Here is a 24,960-nt window from a genome sequence, read left to right as displayed (position 1 = left end):
TCTCCATTTTCTTGTAGATGGACAGTTCTGAATAGCTTCAGTGGACCTTCCCAACATTATGATTCTGTAATTTTATGTAGTGATATTACAGCTCTGTTCTGGCACTAAACAGAGCTGTAATATCACTACATAAAATTACAGAATCATAATGTTGGGAAGGTCTACTGAAGCTATTTAACAGGAAGGAAGGAAGGAAGGAAGGAAGGAAGGAAGGAAGGAAGGAAGGAAGGAAGGAAGGAAGGAAGGAAGGAAGGAAGGAAGGAAGGAAGGAAGGAAGATAATGTCAGTCGAGAATTTCACAGACATTTTAGGACTGCAACAAGAACTGCAACGTTATTATATCACATAATAATCCTAAGAATCTCTCCTGCACGATAGCTCTTATATCTCTTGTATCTCCATATTTATTGTGACTAAAATTCCCAAGATTTCCAACCTGCAGAGCTTAATTGTAGGAGTATTATTCTGATAAAACTCTGACTTGCTCATAAGTTGTCTGGTTTGCTACTGAGGAAACAATGAATTAGATAGACCATTGGTCTAATTTAGTAAAGCTTTTCTCATATCTTCATCTTCAGCTTCAAATGTTCAACTGCTCGGAGGAGCTCAACTTCACAATGGATGCTGTAATTATCAGCAAAATACAACAGTTTTGCAAACTGTTCATATTTCTGTGTCTAATTATGGGTATAGACCCAGATATTTTCTAGGGCTTTGGACAGCATTATAAAGTATTTGGTGCTTTAGAAAGACTGGGAATGTGAAAACAGTGCCTGTCCTTAAAGCAGGCACAATTTCCTTGGGCTTATAAATGTACCCTGCTGACATGATATTAGAGTTATGAATACATCAGTCCTGTTATAGGTTTGTTATAGTTTATATCTAGAGAAATGAAATTGCCATCTCAAATGCATCCAATACTACTGCCTATGCTATGTGGAAATTGCGCTCCTTTGTGATATTGTATTTTGCTGATAATTCCTTTACATATACAGAGTTGGACAACTTATCATTGGAAACTACAATTCAGCCTTCCAACCTGTTAATTAGCCAAAGGAAATGAGTGATTTCATCATAAGGAACCAAAACCAAAACATTTCCATCTCAATTTAAATATGAGAGTGCAATTTTCCCATACTAAGCAATTGTCAGCTCACCTTTGATTTATTTATTAAATTTATATGCCACACATCTCACTGATAACTCTTTACCATAATGTTCAACTGAAGAATCTTCTATATATGGATCTATGATTTTTGGGAAGAATAATAAGCACACTTTGTTTTTGTTTATTTATTTATCAAACAAATTTATACAGCCTCCCTACTCACACACAGTATCTCACACAGTTGACTTTCTTTTTGGTCTTCCTTGGACCTTTTGATTTTATATTATTTGAATGAAGTATGGGTATTCCTTTTCACTAGTACTGAAATGCATTTGACATTATTCTTTTACAAAGGAGGAAGCTAAGCTATTCTTTCACCCACACGTTCTGGAAAACCATTATGCCTTCTGAATAGAAACCAGTGCAGATCATTATCTCTTAGTGATGACTTGAATAACTATTAATCACAGGCTTTAAATAGCTGTGGCACAAATTCACATGAATAACAGATTACAATTTAAGTACTTCTCTTAATTCATGGCATACCATGGACAGTGATATAAAAACTAGGCCTTGGAACTGGTGTGTAAAATGTAGGAAAGCATGATCAAGCCAGCTGATAACATTATGTTTCCATTACAAATAAAGACAAACATTAGAGTTAATGGCCCCTGCTGATATTCTAGCTCCCAGGCATGCATTTCATTTAGGTTCAATAAACCCATCACTGCACAGCAAATACAAACTGATAACTGAAACCATATCTGGAATGGATTCTCCCCAATCACAAAGGGGAGACATGGAAGCAGCCCACAAAGCCTGCATGTACAGTTTCAGTAATTACATTATTAATAGAGCTTCGATGAATGAACTGAAATTAAATGCTAATAAAAATATATCACATTTAAAAATAAATTTCTATCCATGCTTCCTCAAGTGGAACATGTACTGCTATTAAAGCTGAAGACATATCTAAATGATGATGTTGATGGTGATGTTATCCATTCACTCATGCCCAGTTCTTGGTGATTCTATGGGCTAGAACTCTCCACATCTTCTGATCTTGCACTTAGATCTAAATAATTGTCTCTATATTTTCCCCCAAAATATTGAAACTATTACATTTTCCCAGAAATGAGAACAGCTCCTACAGCAACCTAAAATCACATCTTAGAGGTATTATAAATTGTTTTTATATACTTCCAGCTTTAAACCGGAGCCTTCTGCTGGCAAAAATTCACACCATGAGTATCCACTGCCTATTCTACATCAGGGATATCCATTCTGAAACCCTGTCTTTTAGCTCAGCCACATGGCCAGGCAGTAAAGTTCACACACTCCAAATTCTCAAAAGGAAATTCCTTCATTTTCCATATGTCTTCTTATTTGAGCAAGGCAGCACCACTAGGATATCATAAGCTTTTTCAGCATCATGTTGTGTATTAAATTGGTTCTTCTATCTGGTTGATTTCTTGCCTTCAAATGGCAGAAGTTCATGGAATAATTTTAATAGCAGGAAAATAAAACTAGCATATCTAGATTTCATACATAACATGATTTTAAACAGCAAAGAATAACCCCTTAAAAAAGATACACTATTAATCACCATTTTCAAATTCTACTTACATACTTACTGTATGTGTTCATTCAATGACCAAAAGTTACTTTAGTACAAATTAATAACAATTATTATTTATTTATTCATTCATTCATTTATATGGCCACCCATCTCATGGAAAGTGATTCTGGGTTTATAAGAGGTGGAGGGGAATAATTAGGCTGTTTTATACAAGTTTTATTTAGGACATAAGGAACTGTCCTGACAGGAGTGGACAAGATTTAATATTTGCCTGGGGAATGAAGAATTGAAGATGGTGAGCAGTAATGCAAAACAGGGAGGTTTCTACCTTGCGCTCAAGGTCTGGAATTTCACTTTTTCTTAAGTGTTAAAGGAAGTCTGATTTTTTTTCTTGATTTTTTTTTAAAAATCTCTGTAAAATCTATTTAAGGTGTCGATTACAATTTCAGTAGCACTAAACAGAGAAAGAACTAAAGGCATTAAGGAGCAGTTCTGAGAACTACATCTGTTATATAATTTTAGATAGCTATAAGAAGGAATGGCAGAACCTGAGGTTAAGTCAAATCAGCTTAGAGTCTCTATGTAGCCACAAATGGACTAAGTCCAACCCATCTTCAGTTCTGTTCACCTTTATCTTGTGCAAAAATAGTCTAAGCCAGGGCTGTCAAACTCCTGGCCTGTGGGCCAGATGCCTCACGCACTGGCCTTGCCCACACCCAGTTTAGCGAAAGGGGGGAAAGTCCTGATATGTCATGTGACACCGCCATGATGATGTGAGTTTGACACCCCTAGTCTAACCGTTTAGTTGAGTAAATTCCCATACGTAGGCATGAAAACTTTACATGTGGTTCTAGTCTTCCCACCTGGTGCTATGGTAGCATAGGCAAACAGGGAATATTTTACAAAAGGGCACATTCAAAATGTGATTTAGTCCCATGCACCCTAAAGTGTGTACACTTTAGTAAAGAAGGAGCATCTTATAATCTATTGTGGTTGAGTGTGTGGGTTTAATTTAAGATTCAATTTTTTTCTTTAATGACTTAATTAACAGTTTACTTTTGCAGGTACATTAAAACTTAAAATAAAGGACAAAATTGGAATAATATGAGTGTTATATTACTAAATATAATCCCTGTTCTTTAGAACCCACTGCTATTTGCCTACTTTTTGGCACACTATTATTTTGATCATGGGGTATATTCTTCTGTTAAATGGTTTAATCCTTCAACAAAAGTATGGGTGTGCCAACGCATGGCTCAAAGCAATATATTATTTTGTACACACACCCAGACATTCATTTTTTCCCAAAAGAACTTCCTCAATATTTCCTGGCTACATATAATTAAATGTTATATCCCTAGCTTAAGGTTAGTTTAGATTAACCATTAGCTTTTTCTAGGCAAACATATCAGCCTTGAGAAAAATCTATTAGAACATTTTAAACAGGAATTTATTATTCTAATGCTTCAAACTACACTAATTTCTCAAGTAAATAATTTAAATTAGCAAAGAAATGACTATTCATTCCAACAATATCTCCAATCCAATAGTATCTCCAGCTTATCAGGTAGCAAAGGCTACTGCATTTCTTCCCTACTTATTACATCTATTTTTTTTTTAAGAATATTATCATATTCTTAATTTGTGTACTTCACACTGAACACTCTTCAGATAAACAAAATGCCTATACAAAGAAAATGAATTTATCAATGGGTATTCCCCTCTAACATAGTTTCTTTATATATGGAAGCATACCAGTGCAAGCAAAGAAGAAATAAAGTTCAAAGAGAGTTTTAGTGAAGTAACCTAGAACTAAGGAGAAATTTCCTGACAGGTGGAACAATTAATCAGTGGAACAACTTGCCTCCAGAAGTTGTAAATGCTGTAACACTGGAAGTTTTAAAGAAGAGATTGGACAACCATTCATCTGAAATGGTATAGGGTTTTCTGCCTAAGCAGGGGGTTGGACTAGAAGACCTCCAAGGTCCCTTCCAACTTTGTTATTCTATTTTATTTACTGTACTCTTACTGTGCTTGTAGAAGCCTAGTGGTATCTTATTCAGGAAAAGCTTTGAGAGTTCCAATGCAAAAGGAAAACTAGAATAGGAACCTCAACATGCATGTGGTTTAGTGTTGACATTTCTTTTATATTCAATATATGAGCACTTCCAAATAATTTTGACTATTTATTCATTACCCTTGAAGAAAGATTGTATTCAATTTTATCTATTATTTCTGACTACTATTTCTGACTAATATTCAACTGACTAACTGAATATCAAGATGCTATTTCCTAATGCATACAAAGAGAGAAGATTCCACTGAAAAAATGTTTGTTTAGGATGTAACACACTGATTTTAGATCTAAGAACTCTTAATACCTACAACAAAAACAGAAATGAAAGCAATAGACACCATTGACTTGTTATCTAAAGACTAGTTGTCACACAGAACAAATACATAGAAATCGCTATGTGATTATAGCCAAATGAATTCAGAACAATGAAATCCACTGTGAAAGAATATAAGATATAATTTGAATTTGAGACAATGTCTTTTACCACTATATGTCCTTTAATCATTGAGTTTACTGGTTATAACATTGGACTTAAGATTTCTTTAATCTTTTCTTCAGAAACAACAAAAGGAAAAGCATTGTGGGCCTTAAAGACTAATTTATTATTTGTGGACTGCAAGTCATATCATCAAGGGTATCACATGCTTCTCAAGTCACAGGCTTATGCACACATATGTGCATATCTTTTTATTCTAAAGACATAGTATGTCTTTAATATTTTTTTTAATAGTCACTGACTATCCCTGCCTTGAATCTGAAGAAGAGATTACAGTCTCTGAATACCTATGTTGTTAGACCAAAAAGTGTCATAATACTCTTTTTGGTTCAACTTCAAGAGACTAAAATAGCTACTCTTTAGAACCTATTTCTTCCTAGTTCTTGCATACATCACAAGCAATGAATGGATGAATGATTGGCTTCCTGATGGGCATAAGCATAAATGCAGCTGTTAAACATCCTTAAAGAAACTGATTGCCTTGAATCTATCTGGCAGAAAACACATGTGCAGTCAATGATATGTACAGAGATTCTGTTATATTGGCATCTTCTCATCTCTCAAGATCCATATGCTTTTCCTCTTGGCTAGCCGAGCTCTCTCAAAACTAGCCTTCTATAGAAGTAACAAATGCCTTGGATTTCTTCCATGAAGCAATCTCCCTTGATCCAACCTCCAGCACACTTAGCTAAACAAATCATCTGGAAGCAGCCCAGCAGTCCTCCCTTGCTGGATCTTGTGTTGTAGTGACTCATCTGGGTGGAGTTCATCTGCCAGCTCCCACCCTACACAAGAAGTGAGGCAGTCAGTGTGAGACTTCTATTTTATATTGTGAGCCAGAATCCCTTCTTGTGGTGTGTGGTATAAAAACAGGACAGAAACTAAGACACCAGCTGAGCAACACTGAGGGAGCACTGCATTTAGAGAAGCAGTCAGTTATTACTTGAAGTCAGGGGTGGGATTCAAATTTCTTAACAACTGGTTCTGTAGGTGTGGCTTAATTTGTGGGTGTGGCTTGGTGGTCATGTGACTGGCTGGGCGTGGCTTGCTGGCTGGGCATGGCTTGTATGTAAATATTATAAATATTTATGTAAATATTGAAATTTTTATTAAAAAAGAGCAACTTTTATCCAAAATCAGGCAAAGCAGACAGGCGGTTTGAGTTGCTACAGAATCACAGATTTATTCAGAGATCTCTTTCTGCAGTTGGCTACCTGAGTCTGTCACATAAAATTTGTTTGCTAGCAAACTCATAAAATTTGCTAGCAAGCAAACTCACAAAATTAACTCACTACACACCATGTACGTAAATATTGAATTTTTTATTTAAAAAAAGAGCAACTTTTACCCAAAATCAGGCAGAGCAGGCAGGCAGATTGAGTTGCTCACAGAATCACAGATTCCTTAGAGATCTGTGTTGCTGCCATCTGCTACCTGAGTCTGCACTGAATAATAGAAGCTTCAGGCTCAGGACTGCTTTTAGATTAGCTAGAAAGCAAGAAATCTGATGTTTCCTGCTTTCTAGCTAATCTAAATCTCCTGGCACAGCAGAACAGCTGATGGTCAGGGGGGGGGGAAGGAAAAATAGCAAGTTTGATGGTGTGCATGCCAGGTGAGTGAGAGGGGCGAGGCCAGAAAGTGGCACGATTAACCGGTTCTCTGGCAGGTAGAATCCTACCCCTGGTGAGAGTGCATTTTGCGCACGCATGTAGACCATTTCCTAAAACCTCAGCTGTGCCACCCGGACAGCTGACAAGCGCTTGAAAGCATTTGAAAATCCTCTTCTTTCCTGCTTTTTCAACCTCAGCTGTTTTGCGCAAAGCATCTTAGGTTGAAAAAGCAGGAAATAAAGGACAGCCAAGAGCCCGGACAGGTGGCTGGGCCAAACAGAGCAGCAGACACCGAACCGGTTCGCTGTCTGCTGCTCTTCAGAGCTACCGGTTTTATAGAACTGGACCGAACCGGTAGCATCCCACCCCTGCTTGAAGTTCACTCAAATACACACACAGACACACAAAATCTGTGACCTGCATACACAATCTGTGACCTGAATTAATATATGGATTTATGTGCAAAATGTATTCAAATGATTCCAGCTGTCTTTTAGTAACTTCAAACTCAACCCGGGGCTAATGAGCAACTTGAGAAAGAAACTAAATTCACACTGTCAGACAGTAAAGCTTTATAGTTAAGCATCTCCTTTTGTACTGGTGTATTATTAAAGTCAGTATCCATGCTCCAGTGCAAAGCTGATGATGTAATTCGGGATCCAAGAGATTTAAACTATAGAACTGAGCACAAAAGTGAGCTGATGGTAACCATGTTTTCCTCATTCCCTAAGATGGCAAATATATATATATATATATATATCTGATCACCATTTCCATGTGCTTGGAGAATGGTCACCTTGCCAGCCAATTCCTTCTCTTGTTTCCACCAAATTAGATTGACACATAGTTGTGGTTTGCTCACTGGTGGACCAAAAAGCTGCTGTCACTGCATTAGCTCATTTGGACAATAGGGAGCCAAGGGAAAGTTTTACTACCCAGAGGCTGCTGCCAAAGCTCAGGGCTGAGGAATGGGAGCACTATGATTCCAGCTTTGTGTGCTAATTTCACAATTCCATCATCCTTAAGACTATAGAGATTATTGATAAAACCAAATATTTTAACCATGGTTTGTTGATTAAGTCATAACAGTTTGGTTTTTGTGTAAAGCTAAGTTGTAGCAGCTAGGTTCAAACATCAGATTAAATCAAACAAACCTAATACATTAGGGTTAGGGTTTGGAGAAAATAGACTTCTATTTTTAGGAGCACTATATTTGTGTTTTCGAATAAATGTGCCTTGACTTTCTGAATCAAAACACAGGCTAATCGCACTGCTGTCAACATCAAAATACATCCTAATACTATTAACACAGATCACAGCACGCAGAAAAGAGAAGGCCCAAGATTAAAGAACAGAACTGACTTAATTAACAGAACTGAATAATTTTATAAAATCAGCATCTTATGTTAGCAGAGTCTGCAGAAAAGAACAGCATATATGGAAAATAGGACATCCGCCTTTCTAATGCCAGCTTTTCAAAATCCTAATCCTTTAGGATAGAGGTGCTTTTTGCATTTTACCAAATGATCCATGCTAGCGCTTTTGCCCTTTGATTTAATAAAAGATCAAACAGAAATTGGCCAACTGATTTATATTAATCCTTCAAAATGTCACTTCAGTGCTTTAGCCAAGAGCAGAGGGAACCAAGAGAACAGATCTCACCTGTGAGTTACTTGGGAGCCCCGTAAACTGGACATGGTCTCTTCAAGGTTCTGCCGCAGATCAAGCACATTTTGTACTGTCCTCTTTCTCTGGGATTCAGGGTCTATTGGGAAAATGGATAATATATTCAAGGTTGATATTATGTTGAAAGAACATTGTATCACTCAGACAGTGTACAATTTTTCAACATATTCCATAAGTCCTTGCATGACTTTCATCTCTCCATTCATGGACTACTTATCACCTGCTACAACCATACTCATGCCCAGCTTTTCACAATTATAGTATTTACCTTTCTCACTTGTTCATATTCCCTTTCAGATGATGGTATATCCTTTGACCAAGCTAAGTTCAATCAAGTTTCAGATTCAATACAGAAATTTGCAAGTCCAGGTGTAACTGTCCATGCAAAGTCTATCCAAACAACTAATTCTTGTTAGTAAAAAATATTCCTGTTTTGATGATAGATGATAGATAGATAGATAGATACCGTGTTTCTCACATAATAAGGCCGGGCCTTATTTTTTTTTGAGCCCCGAAAAAACGGCTAGGCCGTCTTTTCGGGGGGTGACTTAATTCCCCCCCTTGCATCCTCGCCAACAGCCGCTCCTAACGGGTGATCATGGCCAAGCACAGAGAGCTCCCTACTCCCACCTTTGCTGCAGACACCTTTGGCACCCGCCGCTGTTGCTTTCCCTTCTGCCCATTCCGCAGCCACGTTTGGAGCTGCCGCTTCCGTGTTTGGAGTGCTGCCGCCATTTGGAGCTCCAAACACGGAAGTGGCAGCTCGAAACATGACGGCGGGCGATCTTTTTATTTTGGTCCGCGCGAAGTTCAGAGCGAGCAAGAGAGGGAGACTGCAATGCCTCCATCCGAGATGGCAACCTCACTAGTTGATCACAACGTGGCTGGAAGCCCGAATCGGCGGGATACGATGGCGATCTTTTTGGAGCAAGAGGAAAGGGAGAGAAGAGTTGCGAGGCGTAATTTGCAGGAGGAAGTGGGTGTACCCCATGGCAGGGAGCCCAAGGAAGAAGGGCTGGTAGGCAACGGAGAGCGTCCCATAGCTCCGGAAGCAGCCTAGAGACGCGCCTGGGAAGAGGCGCAGATGCTGCCTTGTAGTCCCCAAGCCAACTGCGTGCACCGCCTTTAGTTATGTGCGCTCCGCGCTTTGGGCATCTCTGTGTGATCGCGACCCTGTCCTTTCCACCTGGCGCCCTTGCTGCTTTCTGGCTCTTTAGCAAGGCATCGCAGTCTCCCTCTCATGCTCGCTCTGAAGTTCGTGCGGACCAAAATAAAAAGATCGCCCACCGTCATGTTTGGAGCTTCCGCATTTGGAGCTTCCGCCGCCGTTTGGAGCTCCAAACAGCGGCAGTGCTCCAAACACGAAGCTGGTTGCTAAAGAGCCAGAAAGCAGCAAGGGCGCCAGGTGGAAAGGACAGGGTCGCGATCACACGGAGATGCCCAAAGCGCGGAGCGCACATAACTAAAGGCGGCGCACGCAGTCGGCTTGGGGACTACAAGGCAGCATCTGCGCCTCTTCCCGGGCACGTCTCTAGGCTGCTTCCGGAGCTACGGAACGCTCTCCGTTGCCTACTGGCCCTTCTTCCTTGGGCTCCCTGCCGTGGGGTACACCCACTTCCTCCTGCAAATTACGCCTCGCAACTCTTCTCTCCCTTTCCTCTCGCTCCAAAAGATCGCCATCGTATCCCGCCGATTCGGGCTTCCAGCCACGTTGTGATCCACTAGTGAGGTTGCCATCTCGGATGGAGGCATCGCAGTCTCCTCTCTTGCTCGCTTTGAACTTCGCGCAGACCAAAATAAAAAGATCGCCCGCCGTCATGTTTGGAGCTGCCACTTCCGCGTTGGAGCTCCAAATGGCGGCGGCACTCCAAACACGGAAGCGCCAGCTCCAAACGTGGCGGCGTAATGGGCAGAAGGGAAAGCAACAGCGGCGGGTGCCAAAGGTGTCTGCAGCAAAGGTGGGAGTAGGGAGCTCTCTGTGCTTGGCCATGATCGCCCATTAAGAGCGGCTGGTGGCGAGGAATTCGGCGCTCCTAACGGCAAGTCTCCCGCCCTTCCCCTTATTTTGCATATTTTAAAATAGGCCTAAATTTGGGGGGAGGGGCTTAATTTGATTTTATGCCCAAAAAACATGCTGGGCCTTCCTATTGGTGGAGGCCGTATTGTTGGAGAAACACGGTAGATAGATAGATAGATAGATAGATAGATAGATAGATAGATAGATAGATAGATAGATAGATAGATAGATAGATAATGAAGAGAGATATTTTCTCACTGTTACATTAAAAAAAACTTCTTTCTGTTCTATAGGCTTAATTATAGCATTATATGTATGGGGCATGAAATATCTGCCTTATTTGCAAACAAAATAATTTCTTAAAACAACTAACTTACACATCACTACTGACCGACTACCGAGGCATCAGAAGCAGAACTTCTGTAAACTCTGTATTGTCTGCTTTGAGATCCAGCTGATCGAACTAGGCTACATTCTATAGAAATGATCATGGCTTGTTATCCTCTATTATTACACTGATGTCAACATACCTTGCAAAATAAAATTACTTGAAAAAATGTAATTGATGAAATCAGAAACAAGCTCAAAGCTCTTCTGAAAAAGCCAAACTAAATACAGAGGCAGTGGCCCGAATGTAGTCATGTCACTTAGAAAACCAGATACCGGAGTCTATTAACAAAGAAGCACATGACAAACAACTACAGGAATTTCCTTATTTTCTACCATTTCTTCCATTTTGTTACTCCAGGATTGTCTTCTCCTAGCTCAGCTCTTTTCCAGTAATGAAAGGCAGTTGAGGGAAGACAGTTGACAAGTAATTGAGGATATAGGTTTGCTTAATTAAACCATGCTTGCATTTGCACAACATGCTAAGCTAAATTAACTTGAATTTTGTTGGAACTTTAGTGTTCTGTGTAAATTTGGATTAAATTAGTTGTTTCTATTTTGAGATATTGTGCAATCCCCCAAAATGGATTAATTCAAAAAGACAATGAAGTGTGTGGTGTAAATTCAGCTACTGTGGGGTAGTGTGTTTGTCACGGAAAGATGTCTGAGAGCAGACATGCCAACAGTTCAAACATCTGAAGGGATGTCAGACAGAAAAGCTTAAGGTCTGCTCTCTCTCATTCCAGATTTAAGTTGCACAAAGTCAGACTTCATATTAGAAAAATCTTCCTAACAAAAATAGCAATTTGAAAATAGAACCAATTAGCCAAAGGGATAATGAGCTTGGTTATGTTTCATTGGAAGCTCGACAGACATTTGTCTGAGACGCACTGATTTGGATGTCCACATATCAGCATTTGGACTCAGTGGTATAACTGATCCTTTATAGCAGGGGTCTCCAACCTTGCCAACTTTAAGCCTGGAGGACTTCAACTCCCAGAATTCCCCAGCCAGCTTTGCTGGCTGAGGAATTCTGGGAGTTGAAGTCCACAAGTGTTCAAGTTGCCAAGGTTGGAGACCCCTGCTTTATAGGGATTGCCCCCTTTTTCCTTAAAATTAGAACATATCTCCTCTGAGCTTTGCAATAGGTTCATGATTTGATATAAAAATATATCTATGCACATACATGATTTTTTAAAAAGTGGATGGCATATCACAGGTTATCAAACCAACTCATAAAATGTTCTATGAATCATCCCTGAATTAGTTTCCATTCCAGTATACAGCAAGATTACTGTTTGACATATAGACCACACACATTCAGAACTAGACAGACAGGGAAATTGCATGATATAGTCCTTGCCAGCTGTAATCCTGATCTTCTTTCCTATCCAAGTTTGATTCTAATAACAGCATCATACTTCTGTCCAGTGATAGGCAACAACTGTATTAGCTTACAGAATAGAGTGATCAATAGAAAGGCATCTATACAATGGATTTGACTATTACTTAATGAAAATTAGTAATCTTTGATTTAGTAATCTAAATAGTATAGTATGATACTTCTTTTACATATTTTATAATAGGAAAACAAGAGTTAAATATTGCTAGACAGTTGTATTTTTCCTCTTTATAATTTGATTTTGTGCCATCAAATCATTTTCAAGTCTTAGTGACCACATAGCTAATTAATAATCCCCCCACTCAGTTCAACTCTGCATTATCTTAGCTGGCCTGAGACAATCCTCTTGGCAATCAAATTTGAAGCCCAACCTACATACAATCATATGCCACACTTGAAAGGTTTTTAAAAGCAATGCTCAACCTAGTCAGAAAATCTGAAGTTGTCACTGTGGAAGAAAAGAAGTGATAAAGAAGAGTGAGAATTTTAAAAAACCCCAGTAATAAAACAGGAATCATAATGGGAACTTCGGGAAATCAGCCAGCTGACTTCAGATGGAATGAGTGGCTGAAGCTGGTTTTCTCAGCATCAGGTAAACTCCTTACTTGGGATATGAATTGCTCTAAAGAATTTCAATCTGACTTTCCATGCAGGAATGTGAAGTTTTGCTCCCCAGAATAGCAGACCAGAGCACCCCTCTGTATAGTTATGGAATCAAAGGATCCAGGAAGAAAAAGGAATTTCTCAAATGCCCTGATAAAGGATAACTTCCTGTTTATTTAGAGACAACAGTACAATCCAAATGTATAAATATGGAAAAAAAAAGTTAAATTTAATTAATGTTGGAAAGCTTAGATGATAGTTGATGGAAGATAGCAAAAATGGCTAGTTTGCTCCACAGCTACACCTATGCAGAACCTAGAATATAGGTAGGCATCCAGAATTGGGCAAAGAAGGTATACTGAGGATATGACTGCAAGTTACAAGTAGAAATGCTCTGCTTAAGCACAATTCCTATCGGGGTGATCATTACTTATCAACAACTGTATACTACTATATTACTACAGTATAATAACAACTTACTGATAGTAGATAGTTTGTGTAGCATACTGTTTTTATATATCTGCATACTTAATAAATCCCAGCTGGGATTTATTAAGTATGCAGATATAGATTGGAATCTATATCTCTTTGGTAAAACAGTCATTTTACTATTGTCTTTAATCAACTACCTTGCTATTTCAAGCTGTAGGATCTGAGGGGGTTGTAACACTTGGGTAACTTCCATGGTAGGGAATCAAGAGCAAATAAAAGCTGCTCCAGAAATATTTTTTGGTAATGTTACTAGAGAATCTTTAACCAGCTTAGTTTAGCATTTCCATATATAAGCAATAAATTTTACATTTTAGGAGACGAACAATAGGACATTTCTGGCTCTGAAATACAGGTTTTAATTTTACTTCTAATCTTCACGCACACAATGGATTATGAACTGGAATTGTGTTTCTTTTTCAAATTACTGCTCATTCACTTAACAATCTGCAGATTTGGGGTGTCAAAATATTTATTCCTTCATTAAACTATGCTTGCAGTCCCACAAAAGCTATTTCAAATCTGTATTTATTTTAAATAGCAAGCCTCTAGTGAGCTTGGAGAGAACCTGGAAATCTTGCACATTCAAGAGCAGTAACACACTGTGAGACTTTTACGTTCAAGATCTCATCATGGTTCAAGATGAGGCTACCAAATTTCACAAAGAATGAATGAATGTTTAAAGTAATTTGAGCAGCGCAAAGAGAGCAACTAGTGGAGATATTAACATTAAAATAGCCTCTTTCTTACCCGTTCTGTGCCAACTTATCACCAGTTTTTCTTTCTCTATTGGTTTGTTCATGGTCATTTAAGTAGATATTTCTTCAAATCTATCTTGGGACTTAAATGAAAGTGGCACCTGCATGTCAACATCTATATCCAACCTTATGAAGATCCTTTACATTAGGAATGGATGGAAAAATCTTGTAACACATTAAACAGAGCAGAATTGTGTTTGTGTCTATGTGTGTAATACAAAAGCAGTCAATGAATATGAATAAATAACACTTCAGATAATTTGACAGAGGCTAGAATTTGGCTTTGCAGGACATACTGATATACTGCTAGTGAACAATCTGTTTGTGTGTACAGTGTATGTATGTATTGAAGAGAAATAAATACTCTTCTGCCCAGATGGATTATGTCATTAAGATAAGACAGCTGTGTTTGTGAGTAGATTATAACAAAGTACATGGAAGTATCAACAAACACAATGATTGCATCTTGGCATATGCAAGAGAAAATACTGAAGAGTGTAGAGGGAAATGTGGGAGCACCATAGCCAGGTGGTGGGTCCAAGAGAAAACTATTGGAAAGAGCTGCTTCCACTTTTAAGAAGCATAAGTACATGCTGCTTCTCTGCCCTCCCCTTTTATTTTTAAATAAATGCTTTGTGGTGCAACAGGCTTCTCTGCTATCTTTTGCAGAGCTCTTTCCATGCCCTGCTGTTTTCCTATGGGATAGGGTGGGACAAAGGAAGCTATTTTGGCTTTTATCTTTTGATGAAGCGAGTAGTATTGGAATAACTCCTATCTTTCCACTCTGATCTGAAAAACATGATGTTAAAATTCTAGCACTAGAGTAAAATTGTTTGTGGATGTTTTTGCTGTGGCTAAGAATGTAAATTCAAACCAGAACCTCTTATGGGTGGACTTTTCTATTTATTCTCATGGAAGAAGATCCAGTGTATCTTCAGAATTGCAGCCTGAAGATTTGTTGGAGTAATGTATCAAATTAGCAATATGAAAAATGTAATTGTAAAAAAAAATCTTGTTTTATTTTTTTACAGCCTGCAATGGATAAATTAGGGTAGTGGAATCAACTTTTAACACCATGTAGAAATGCATATGAGATTCCCAGCATTTTCTCCTCTTTACATCAGACTAGCTAATCACTGCCAACACTGGCATCCTTTTGAGGCACTTAATTATTTTGAATATTTGGGAGCTGGAGTGAATTTTTTTAATATTAGTCTTAGATTAGATTTAAAATAGTTTCAGTTTTCCCTTCCAGCCCAACAAGGCACCTCTCATTTCATCTTGGTTCATCTTCCACCCACATTACCAATGTGTCAGCTTGGCTATTTTTGGACAGAGGTTTTTTTTGTTTTTGTTTTTAGACACATGTTCAGAAACATCCAAGTGAAAAGTATCAGCACGGAGCATCTCCACATCAGTGACAAAACAACTTGCAACAACTTGCCTACATTAACCCAAATCTTCTCTACCTTGTCTTAATGAAAGCAATTGGTGGCTCCGCCACCCTCAACAGCTGGTAACCATGAGTTGGAGGGAGACAAAGGTCAAAGACTATCACACAACTGCTCTGCCGTTAAATCCTCCCAAGTAAAGCTGAAAGCACCAAACAATTCACAACCATTATTGGGGCAAATGAAAGCTTGATGGTTTGGGCAGAGCAAATTATACTGATATTCCCCGCTCCCGTCAATTCAAGGAAGATTGCATCTTAACTCAGTCATGAAGAAAAGTAGTATACTGGGCTTCATAAATGAAATTGGCATGCATTTTCTTTTCTTTCAATGTAAAGAGCACTTCAGCACTTATTGATGTTAATTGGTTACTGTTCAAAAACTCCACAATCTAGCTCCACAATGTATGTTCTGATTCCAATTATTTGGTTATGGACAGATTATAAATACTGTATTCTCTTTCCTCTTTGTTGAGGATGGTTGCAAGGAAAACTAAGCAGAACATTCAAGTTTCACAAATTCTGACAATCTGATATCTTATTTTGTTCTAAAAAGAGCCAGATCATATGACACACACAAAAAGTGTCCAAGCAGATAACCAGTTCAGATAATGCAAAAATAGGCTTTAATTTCATCTTTGAAAAGCAGAATGCCATCAGAAAAGGCTGAGCAGTTTGTTCTCCTTTTGTAAAAGAAAATCAGAAACAGGAAAAGGGGGTTTATCTAAAGCTTCACTTAATGCCTGCACATTTCTTTTATTTCCCTCTTTTCTTAAACAGACATAGCTGTAATGATGTGTAACTTAATATAAAGACTGCTGCCTTCCTTCTAGAGATATTGATTTGCCTTACAATGAAATATAGAAAGGATACTGAAGATCAGTACCTTATAGACTGCTTATAGTACTGTACATAGATACTTCCGAAATTTTCACTGACAATATTAGTATCAATACCAGGCTATCAAATTCTTGGAGACCCCAAGTTCCAGCTGGGTTACATTCATTACAATTTTGCAATTAATCAGATGTCCATAACCGAGACCTGATTGCAAAATGACATTTACGGGGAAGTGAAGTCAGTGTTTCAAAGTAAGAAACAATCTGATCCTTCCAAGAATCATCAGGATAGGCCAGCAAAACTAAAAAATCTTGCAAAAACTAGGAGTTGCTTCAATCAAAAACTGAAGTATTGATCTCAAGAAAGATCATACACTTTACATAACAACTTTAACAAATAGCTAGAAAACCATAGTTTTAAGCAATTATTTTATCCTCACACTAGGACTCTACTAATAAGTGGCTTGAAGTTGGATTTAAAATGTGGAGACATAATTCTCTCCAAACCAGAATTGTCCTCGCTCTATATATCTGTTGAACGTGGATCTAGTGGTTTTAAGAAGGTCTTTGGTTCTATTTATTTTATGAATTTATTTTTATTTATTTAGTTTGTCAAGCATGTATGAGAAAACAAGTATAAGTATGAACATAACATATAAACATATAAGTATAAACAGGTATAAGTATATACATAATAAATGAGTATGAATAAATGGGAACAGCAGGACAGGGACGGTAGGCACGCTGGTGCGCTTATGCACACTCCCTTACAGACCTCTTAGGAATGGAGTGAGGTCCATGGTAGACAGTTTAAGATTAAAGTTTTGGGGGTTGCGGATGTAACAATAGAGTCAGGTAGTGAGTTCCAGGCATTGTTGCTGAAATCGTATTTTCTGCAATCGAGTTTGGAGTGGTTTACTTTGAGTTTGCATCTATTGTTTGCCTGTGTGTTATTGTGGTTGAAGTTGAAGTAGTCATTGACAGCAATTCTCATTGACAGCAGTTCTCATTGACAGCAATTCTCATGAAGAAGAATTGCATGCTTCAAAACTGTTGAGACTATGGCATGGTTTGTTGGTAGACAATGCTTGTTTGTATGCGGGGCTGCAGAAAATGAACAGAAGGTAGGCAGCATCCAAAACAGTAGTTTCCCTGCAAAGATTCCTGTGGGTAGTTAACACAAAATAGCTCACTGTTTGAGGAAATCAGAATTAAACAAAATCTCTGTTTACTGGCTTATTAGGAGGGTGAGTGGGCGTATTTATCAGTGTTTGTGTATATATCTATGTGTTGCTGTATTTATTATGCCATTAGCTAGGATTCAGAAAGGCCCTACTTAGATGACTCAAGGTCTGTAAAGACTGCTTTATAGGGTAAGGATCTGTGTATGCAATCTCTTATTATCTATGCCAGGGGTGTCAAACTCATGTCATCATGTCATCACATGATGTATCGGGACTTTTTCCCCTTCGCTAAATTGGACATGGATATGGCCAGCGCGTGACACATCCAGCCCGTGGGGCGGGAGTTTGACAGCCCTGATCTATGCCTTAAAAGGAAGCACTCAACGGTCTATAAATGGCTAAATGGATATTTCCAGTAGCAAGCAGCTTAACGATACATGTTGCTTAGAAGACAAAGAGTAACTCAAATGTACAACTTTGAAAAGTGGGCACCAGTGCATTGTGCACTGCATAGATTATATCCTGGTTGATTATGTCCAATGGGCAACATACACTCACTGAAATCTTCCTTAGCACATCCCAAAGTTCCTGCCTAACCTAATGCGTTTTTTAAAAAATTAAATAATGAATGGCAAATGAATGCTGCAAAGGAAAGCTTCAGCAATTTGTATCACCACTACAACTCCTGAGACCCATTGACGCATCAGATAAATCAGAAAAAAGACTTCCTGATTTGGATGGTCAATTTCACTTTTCTCTGTGTTTTACAACATAGCATAATACTTTGTAACAAGTAATATGTCTCTACAGATACTGTATCATCTATGGCAAGGGTCTTCAAACTTGGCAAGTTTAAGACTTGTGGACGTCAACTCCCAGAATTCCTAGGCTAACATAACTGGAGGAGGAATTCTTGGAGCTGAAGTCCACAAGTCTTAAAGCTGTCAAGTTTGAAGACCCCTGATCTATGGGAATGTACGGTTAAAGCTGTTTAAAACTGATATTATTTACATTTATAGTTTATAAATTATAATTGCACAAAAATGTAATATGACTGAACATTCTCTGATTAGTTTCCATTCTTGCCAAGAGGACCGTTTACCACAGGTTGGACTGGTCCAGAGGTGAATCATTTAACTTTAAGAATAAATGAGAGTTGAATTTAAAACACTGCAATATTTTTCCTTGGCTAGTCCAGGCTTCAACTCTGTCAGGCACAAAGGATCAGGTCCACACTAAAGATCCAATAAAATAGATTTATTGCTAATCATGCCTATGTACAAAAATCTTCTCAATTAACAGTTAACACCTGTTTGGGGTTAGATAAAGGTCAATAGAATTCAAGGGAAGTCAGATTTAATTTGATTGTGGCTACATATGGATTCTAGGTTGATCTCTCTTTTAACTCCACCCCACAGGTTCTACCACTCCTTCTCCTACAAGCTCTAACTAGAGTCTTCTGTAAGAGCTTCTAATGAGATTCTCTAGCATTGTGCTTACTGGTAGAGATACAGAATTGCTATAATTGAAGGACTTCCATTATTTTGTTCTCATACACAATGGAAGAAAATGCTGGTATGATATGTATCAATATAGCCAAGATAAACAATATTTGTCACTTGTGATGCTGGGTAAATGATGCAACTTAGAATCTACATTCTTGGCTCCCTGGAGGAAAATGAGATAAAAATATACAGAATAAATTTATTTTAAGGTATTCACTTGGCAACTTTGGGAAAGCATTAAATATTTTGGAAAGAAAATCATTCTGATAAATTAATAATGATGTGGAAGATTCACAGTAACCACTAAGGCAAACATTATTCAACATTTATCAATGTCACGAACATTTCAGAGACTTGAGGAATATTTGCAATGGTTATTTATTTATTTGCTTATTGCAACTTTTATTGTGCGTTGCCCAGAGTCCCTTCACAGGGCAAAATAGACTCTTCCTAAATATGATTTTAAAAAAAAACTTATATTCAACTCCAATAAACCAGCACTCTTGACTGGTTTATATAGTCTTGTTACAGCAAAAGGGTTATAATACAAAAAGTGGTATAATAATATGAAGTTTCTATTGCAAGAACTTACAGAGAAAGCATTTATAAAGAATGACATTAAGGGGCTCTTCACAGTCAATCTTTCTCTGATAAATTGGTAGATGGTAAAGCAATTAATAAAGAATGTGATTGAACTCAACGTGCACTTTAAAACAAACTGCAATTCCAGCTTCCTGTTTCAACCCTTTTCTGCCACTATTATCGCTCTGGTATGTTCTATATATAACCACAAGATGGCAGCAACAGGCCTAAGATATAAGAAAATAGTTTAGAACAACTTCACAAAATTTAGCATGGGAAAATATATCCTTCATGGCCCTCCAATTTGTCTGCCTGTAGGCAGCAATCCATAATCTGGAAATATTTTCTGGAACCCATTATTCTATAATATTTGGATCTGTTCCCAAAGCTCAAGGATCTACAGGGGTGAACGATCGATAGGAAATGTCTTTTCTTATTACTAGGAATTCTGTCATATGCCAAGCAATGTTTATGTAAAGCTAAAGCTAAAGCCAAAGAGACAAACTTTGATCCCATATAGAACAAAAGAGCATAGCCTTTTTAAAAGCTATGCTTGAGTTCACATTCAAGCCCATTCAAATACTGAGGGAAACTCGCATCTCAAAACACATTATTAACACATGTATCAGTATTTCCACATAAAAATATCCTTCCTCATTTAAATATAACACATTAGAGAGAATTCTTGGCTAAAAATTATGAACCACATCTGGCAGAAATGGAATAACAACTTGAAAAGGGCAGCTTTAGACTGAACATACAAAGTTAAATAGGATCTCTATCTAGCAATCAACCTGAATTTAAGATTCATGAATCATTCAGTAATTCTTGAGCACTTCTGAAATGAGGTCTTGAGTTGGCAAAAAGCCAAAGATCTTTATATTCCAATCATCTATAAAACAGCAGGATAGAAAGACAGAGCAGAAAGAGGAATACCTGCCAAGTAAGTGATACATTTTCGTCAGAGTTTCTTAACGTTTTCCAATTCTACTCAAAAAAGATCATTGGGAAAAAGACTATATTGTCTTTTATTACCGTATTATATAAAAATTGTGTGTGTATGTCTGTGTGTGTGTGTATACAGATATATATACAGAAGATAAGGAATTTGTATTCTGTTTAAAATGTAATCTGTATTTACATAACCGATCTGTCTTCTCTTCCCAATCTACCAGAAACCCTATCTAGTCTACTCGATGAAATTGATGTACTTCACAAAAGCCTTTTATTAATACTTTTATTGAAGTTTTTGATAAACATAATACAAACTAAAATAAATCGCACTAGGAAAAAAGAGGAAAAGTTTAGATGGTGCAGAAAAATGAAAGAAGCAACAAAGAAAATAATAAAGAATGAATCACACATAAGCTAATATGCTAACTTTTTACCCTTTATTAAAGTTAAATAAAAAAGATCTAATCTCCTCATAACCTAACTTTTAATCTATATGCAATTCAGAAGTCATAATCTTTTCAATCCTAGTTCAGCAAAAAGTCCTTTAGTGCAGTGATCCGCGAGAAAATTTTGGTGGTCCGCAAAGAAATGTCACCCCCAAAGCAATTAATCCAGGCTGTGTGGGGACACAAGACTTGTGTTGCTTGCATTGTGAACAACATGAGGTATTAAGGGGAGGGGGAAAGGGCAGAGGGGAGGAACTTGCCCCACTCACCCCATACACCTGGCCTGGCCACGGGGCTACTTCTTTCCGCTTCTTTCTTCTGCTTTTGGCTGCACGCAAGGAAAGCAGCAAAAGTCTTTCTTTCTCTCCCTCAAACTCTGCCAGAAATGAGTCTTTGGGACCCTGCAAGGCATCCTGCTCCAAGAGGCTGCACCGGCATGACAAGTCTCACAAAGACTCATTTTTGGTGGAGTTTGTAGGAGAGAAAGAAAGACTTCTGCTGCTTGTTCTGCTTTCCTTGCATGAAGCCAAAAGTCTCTCTCTCTCTCTCTCTCCCACTAAGAACGGAGCTGGAGATGGTATCCTGCGACCCCAAATAAAGAATGATCTATCAGTAGGAAAATGGGGTGGGGAATTTTCCTGCAGGCTGTTTTGGGGATTTTCTCAGGGTCTCTGGTCCATTGGATTTAAAATTATGAGTTTGGTGGTCCCTGAGGTCCAAAAGTTTGGTGACCCCTGCTTTAGTGGTTACCAGAAATATCAAACAAATAGTTTATCCCTGGTTAAGAGTCCAACTTTATAGCCCTTCTTTTTGCTATGTTGAATCTCAATCTTTAAATCATTCCATCACAGGATTTGATCTTTTATCACGTTTTGGCCTTTAAAAGGAGTCTTCTAAGCTTTCGTTGGCTTACTTTGTAAATCCCATGAAGAGGCATTAGCCACAATTTTTTGTCACAAATATTCCATGTCCAGATTTTTTGTTTTTTGTATTCCAATTTTGGTAATCTCAGATTTGTTGTCTTTCTTGCCTTCAAACTCTATAATGTCTATGTGAGGTAGAGGTTATATTAAAGTTTTTGTTTTCTTTTAAAAGTTTCTCCATTGAAATTTTTATCCTTTCTGAGGTATAAGTTATTAATATTTCTGTTCTGCTTAAATAAAATAACTCTTTGACATAAGAAAATGTTACCGCCAGCTTAGTCATTTAATTCTTCTATCTGGTCCATTAGTTTTCCCCAGGGTCCATTTTCAATCTTAATCAAGCCTCATTTCCCAATATATCATTTCCCACAAGTATATTATATAATTGTGGGAAATGATATATATTATGCAAATATATAACCAATATTCCAAATGTCTCTGGTCTCCCAATCTGTTTAAAACTTTCTTAAATCAAAATCCTTTTTATATTTTTCCCAATTGTATATTATTTTAAATTCTTAAGGCTCTATTTAAAATTTCTTAAATTTGAAAATGATAAAATTCACCTTGTGTCAAATTAAGCTCACAGTTTTGAAGGTCTGTAATATCCATAAAGTGGTTATAAATTGAACATTCTAACCAAATGTGATTAGAAAGTGAGTTTTGCTGGCTTTACTTATGAAAAGCTAACATATATTGTTTCTTTCAGCTCCTGGAACTCAGTCCTGCAGAAGACCATGTTTTATGGTTTCATGAGAAATTCCCATTCTGACTACTGGTATACAATATTCCTATCTCTCCTTCTCAGGAGAGAATTAAAGGATCAGTCTACATACTTGACTTTTGTTCTTTGCAGTGGTCATCATCTGTCTCATTCTCAGAAACATCTTTAGTCAGTTGTGACTCATACCAGAAGCCCCAAAGTTTATGCCTTTTAACAAAATTCATTAGTTGGAAAAGATGTACTTTGAGCCATCAGCAACTAATACAGCTCTCCTTTTTCTTGTTCCCTAATTATCACCAATTCTGTGCATTCCAAAAGTTATAATGGCTATTTCCTTTGGGAGATTCAGTTTTATACCTATGTTTATTTTTGGCCCAGTCTAAATTTTCATTTTTCAAATGATATGAAAGCCCCCAAAATATCAATTCTGACAGCTGCCTGGGGCTATTTATTCTGTTATGCCTTTCTTCATTTACATAGTTTTTCCTTCTGAGAGCTCACTCTTCCAGACCCAGACAATAGCTGTCAGGGCCAAAGTGAATCATATATATGTTTCTTTCGTTTCATTTTACTGCCTTCAGAAAAAAAATCCTTAGATTTTTCATGTGATAAATTATGCTGCTTGGTTCGTTTCAAAGTTCCTCCCTCTGCTTATGTATAAGGCATATTTGTAAACCTACCACATGTACATGTGTCCCAGCAATTAGCACATCTGCAGGTTTCACCTGGGACCAGCCTATTTATTCTTTTTTCTCTTTCCCTGTAGTTTTATCAGGACACACTTTGCTAAATACTTGTCACCATGCAAATGCCTATGTCATGGAAAGCCTAAGGAAAAGAGACTTCAGTCTAACTTTAGAACTGCAATATCTGTTGGATTCATACATTGCTCTAATTATTAAACATAATAGCCAGATTTATCTATAACACTACATCTCAAACACATTACAGTTTAGTACTGCACAAAATCTAACTTGTGTCAGATTCTTCTTGTAAAAGGATTATGCAGTGAGTATCAGTTCTAGTTCCTCGTGGGATAAAGGATTGAAGTCACTAGGTCAGTATTAAAATGCTGAATTTGGGAGCAATGCTAATGTAAAAAATGATGGAAAAGCACAAATCTTAAGCCACAATTTTCACCGGAGTTGTGGGCAAACAAACAAACAAACACACACACACACATTTTATACTATATTTTGAATCATTTTATTTATTTATTTAATTTGCAGTCCTGCCATCTCAAATACATGTCTCTGAGTAGCTAACAATATTAAAAAAAATAAAAACACACAAAACAGCAGATGAGAACAATTACAAAACATCAGTCAACACAAGCAGGCTCCATCTCACAACCAGACCCCCAGGCTTGAGCACAAAACCAAATCTTTGAGGCTTTATGAAGGGTCAGCAGGGTTGGGGCCAATCTGATCTTTGGAAAGATTATATTTCAGAGGGCAGGCACTATGGCAGGAAAAGGCTCTTCCCCTGGGCCCCACCAGCTGACACTCCCTAACAGTCAGGCCCTGGAACATGCCCCTCCTGCTCGACCAGATGGAATAGATAGAAACAACTGGGGAGAGATGGTTCCATTAGGAACCCAGCCTGAAACCACGATGAGCTTCACAGATAAAAATAATAATAGCACTTAGACTTATATATGTCTTCATAGTGCTTTACTGCCCTCTCTAAGTGGTTTACAGAGTCAGCATATTGCCCCCAACAATGGGGTCTCATTTTACCAACCTTGGAAGGATGGATGGGTGAGTCAACCTTGAGCCAGTCAGAACTGAACTCTTAGCAGTCGGCAGAATTAGTCTGCAATACTGCATTCTAATCACTACACCATCATGACTCTAGATGATTATAAGCACCTTGAGCTATCTAAGGACAAACAACAGATACTGTAACAATGCAGTCCATCATAGCTTATACCTGTCTTGAACCTTCCAAATCAAGTACCTGTATGAAAAATAATGACCAGATTTTACAGTATCAGTCAGAAACATAAAATGTACTTCGATTTGACTCTAGGTACTACAAGGCTATGCTCATGCTGCCCTCTTGGCAATAATATGACTGTCTTCTTTCAGGAATTTTTACTCACTTATTTTTTAAACTTGTACAAAGCCATATGATTTCCT

General features: G+C 37.8%; 1 protein-coding gene across 9 annotated transcripts in view; it reads right to left on the bottom strand.

The window, feature by feature from the left end:
• NAV1 (neuron navigator 1) overlaps positions 1 to 24,960 on the bottom strand; it is a 262,874-nt gene that overhangs the window by 97,065 nt on the left and 140,849 nt on the right. For all 9 annotated transcript variants that reach the window (XM_026680885.2, XM_026680886.2, XM_087962421.1 and 6 more), the window contains one exon: positions 8,533 to 8,635. In XM_026680885.2, the coding sequence (XP_026536670.1) occupies positions 8,533 to 8,635 (103 nt within the window). The remainder of the gene's footprint in view (positions 1 to 8,532; positions 8,636 to 24,960) is intronic.

Source organism: Notechis scutatus, chromosome 3, assembly GCF_049901735.1.
Source record: "Notechis scutatus isolate UNSWTSFEM ecotype Mainland chromosome 3, rNotScu1.2, whole genome shotgun sequence".
Taxonomy (NCBI): Eukaryota; Metazoa; Chordata; class Lepidosauria; order Squamata; family Elapidae; genus Notechis; species Notechis scutatus.
The sequence above is the reverse complement of the archived record's forward strand: the minus strand, read 5'-3'. Positions and strand labels throughout refer to the sequence as shown.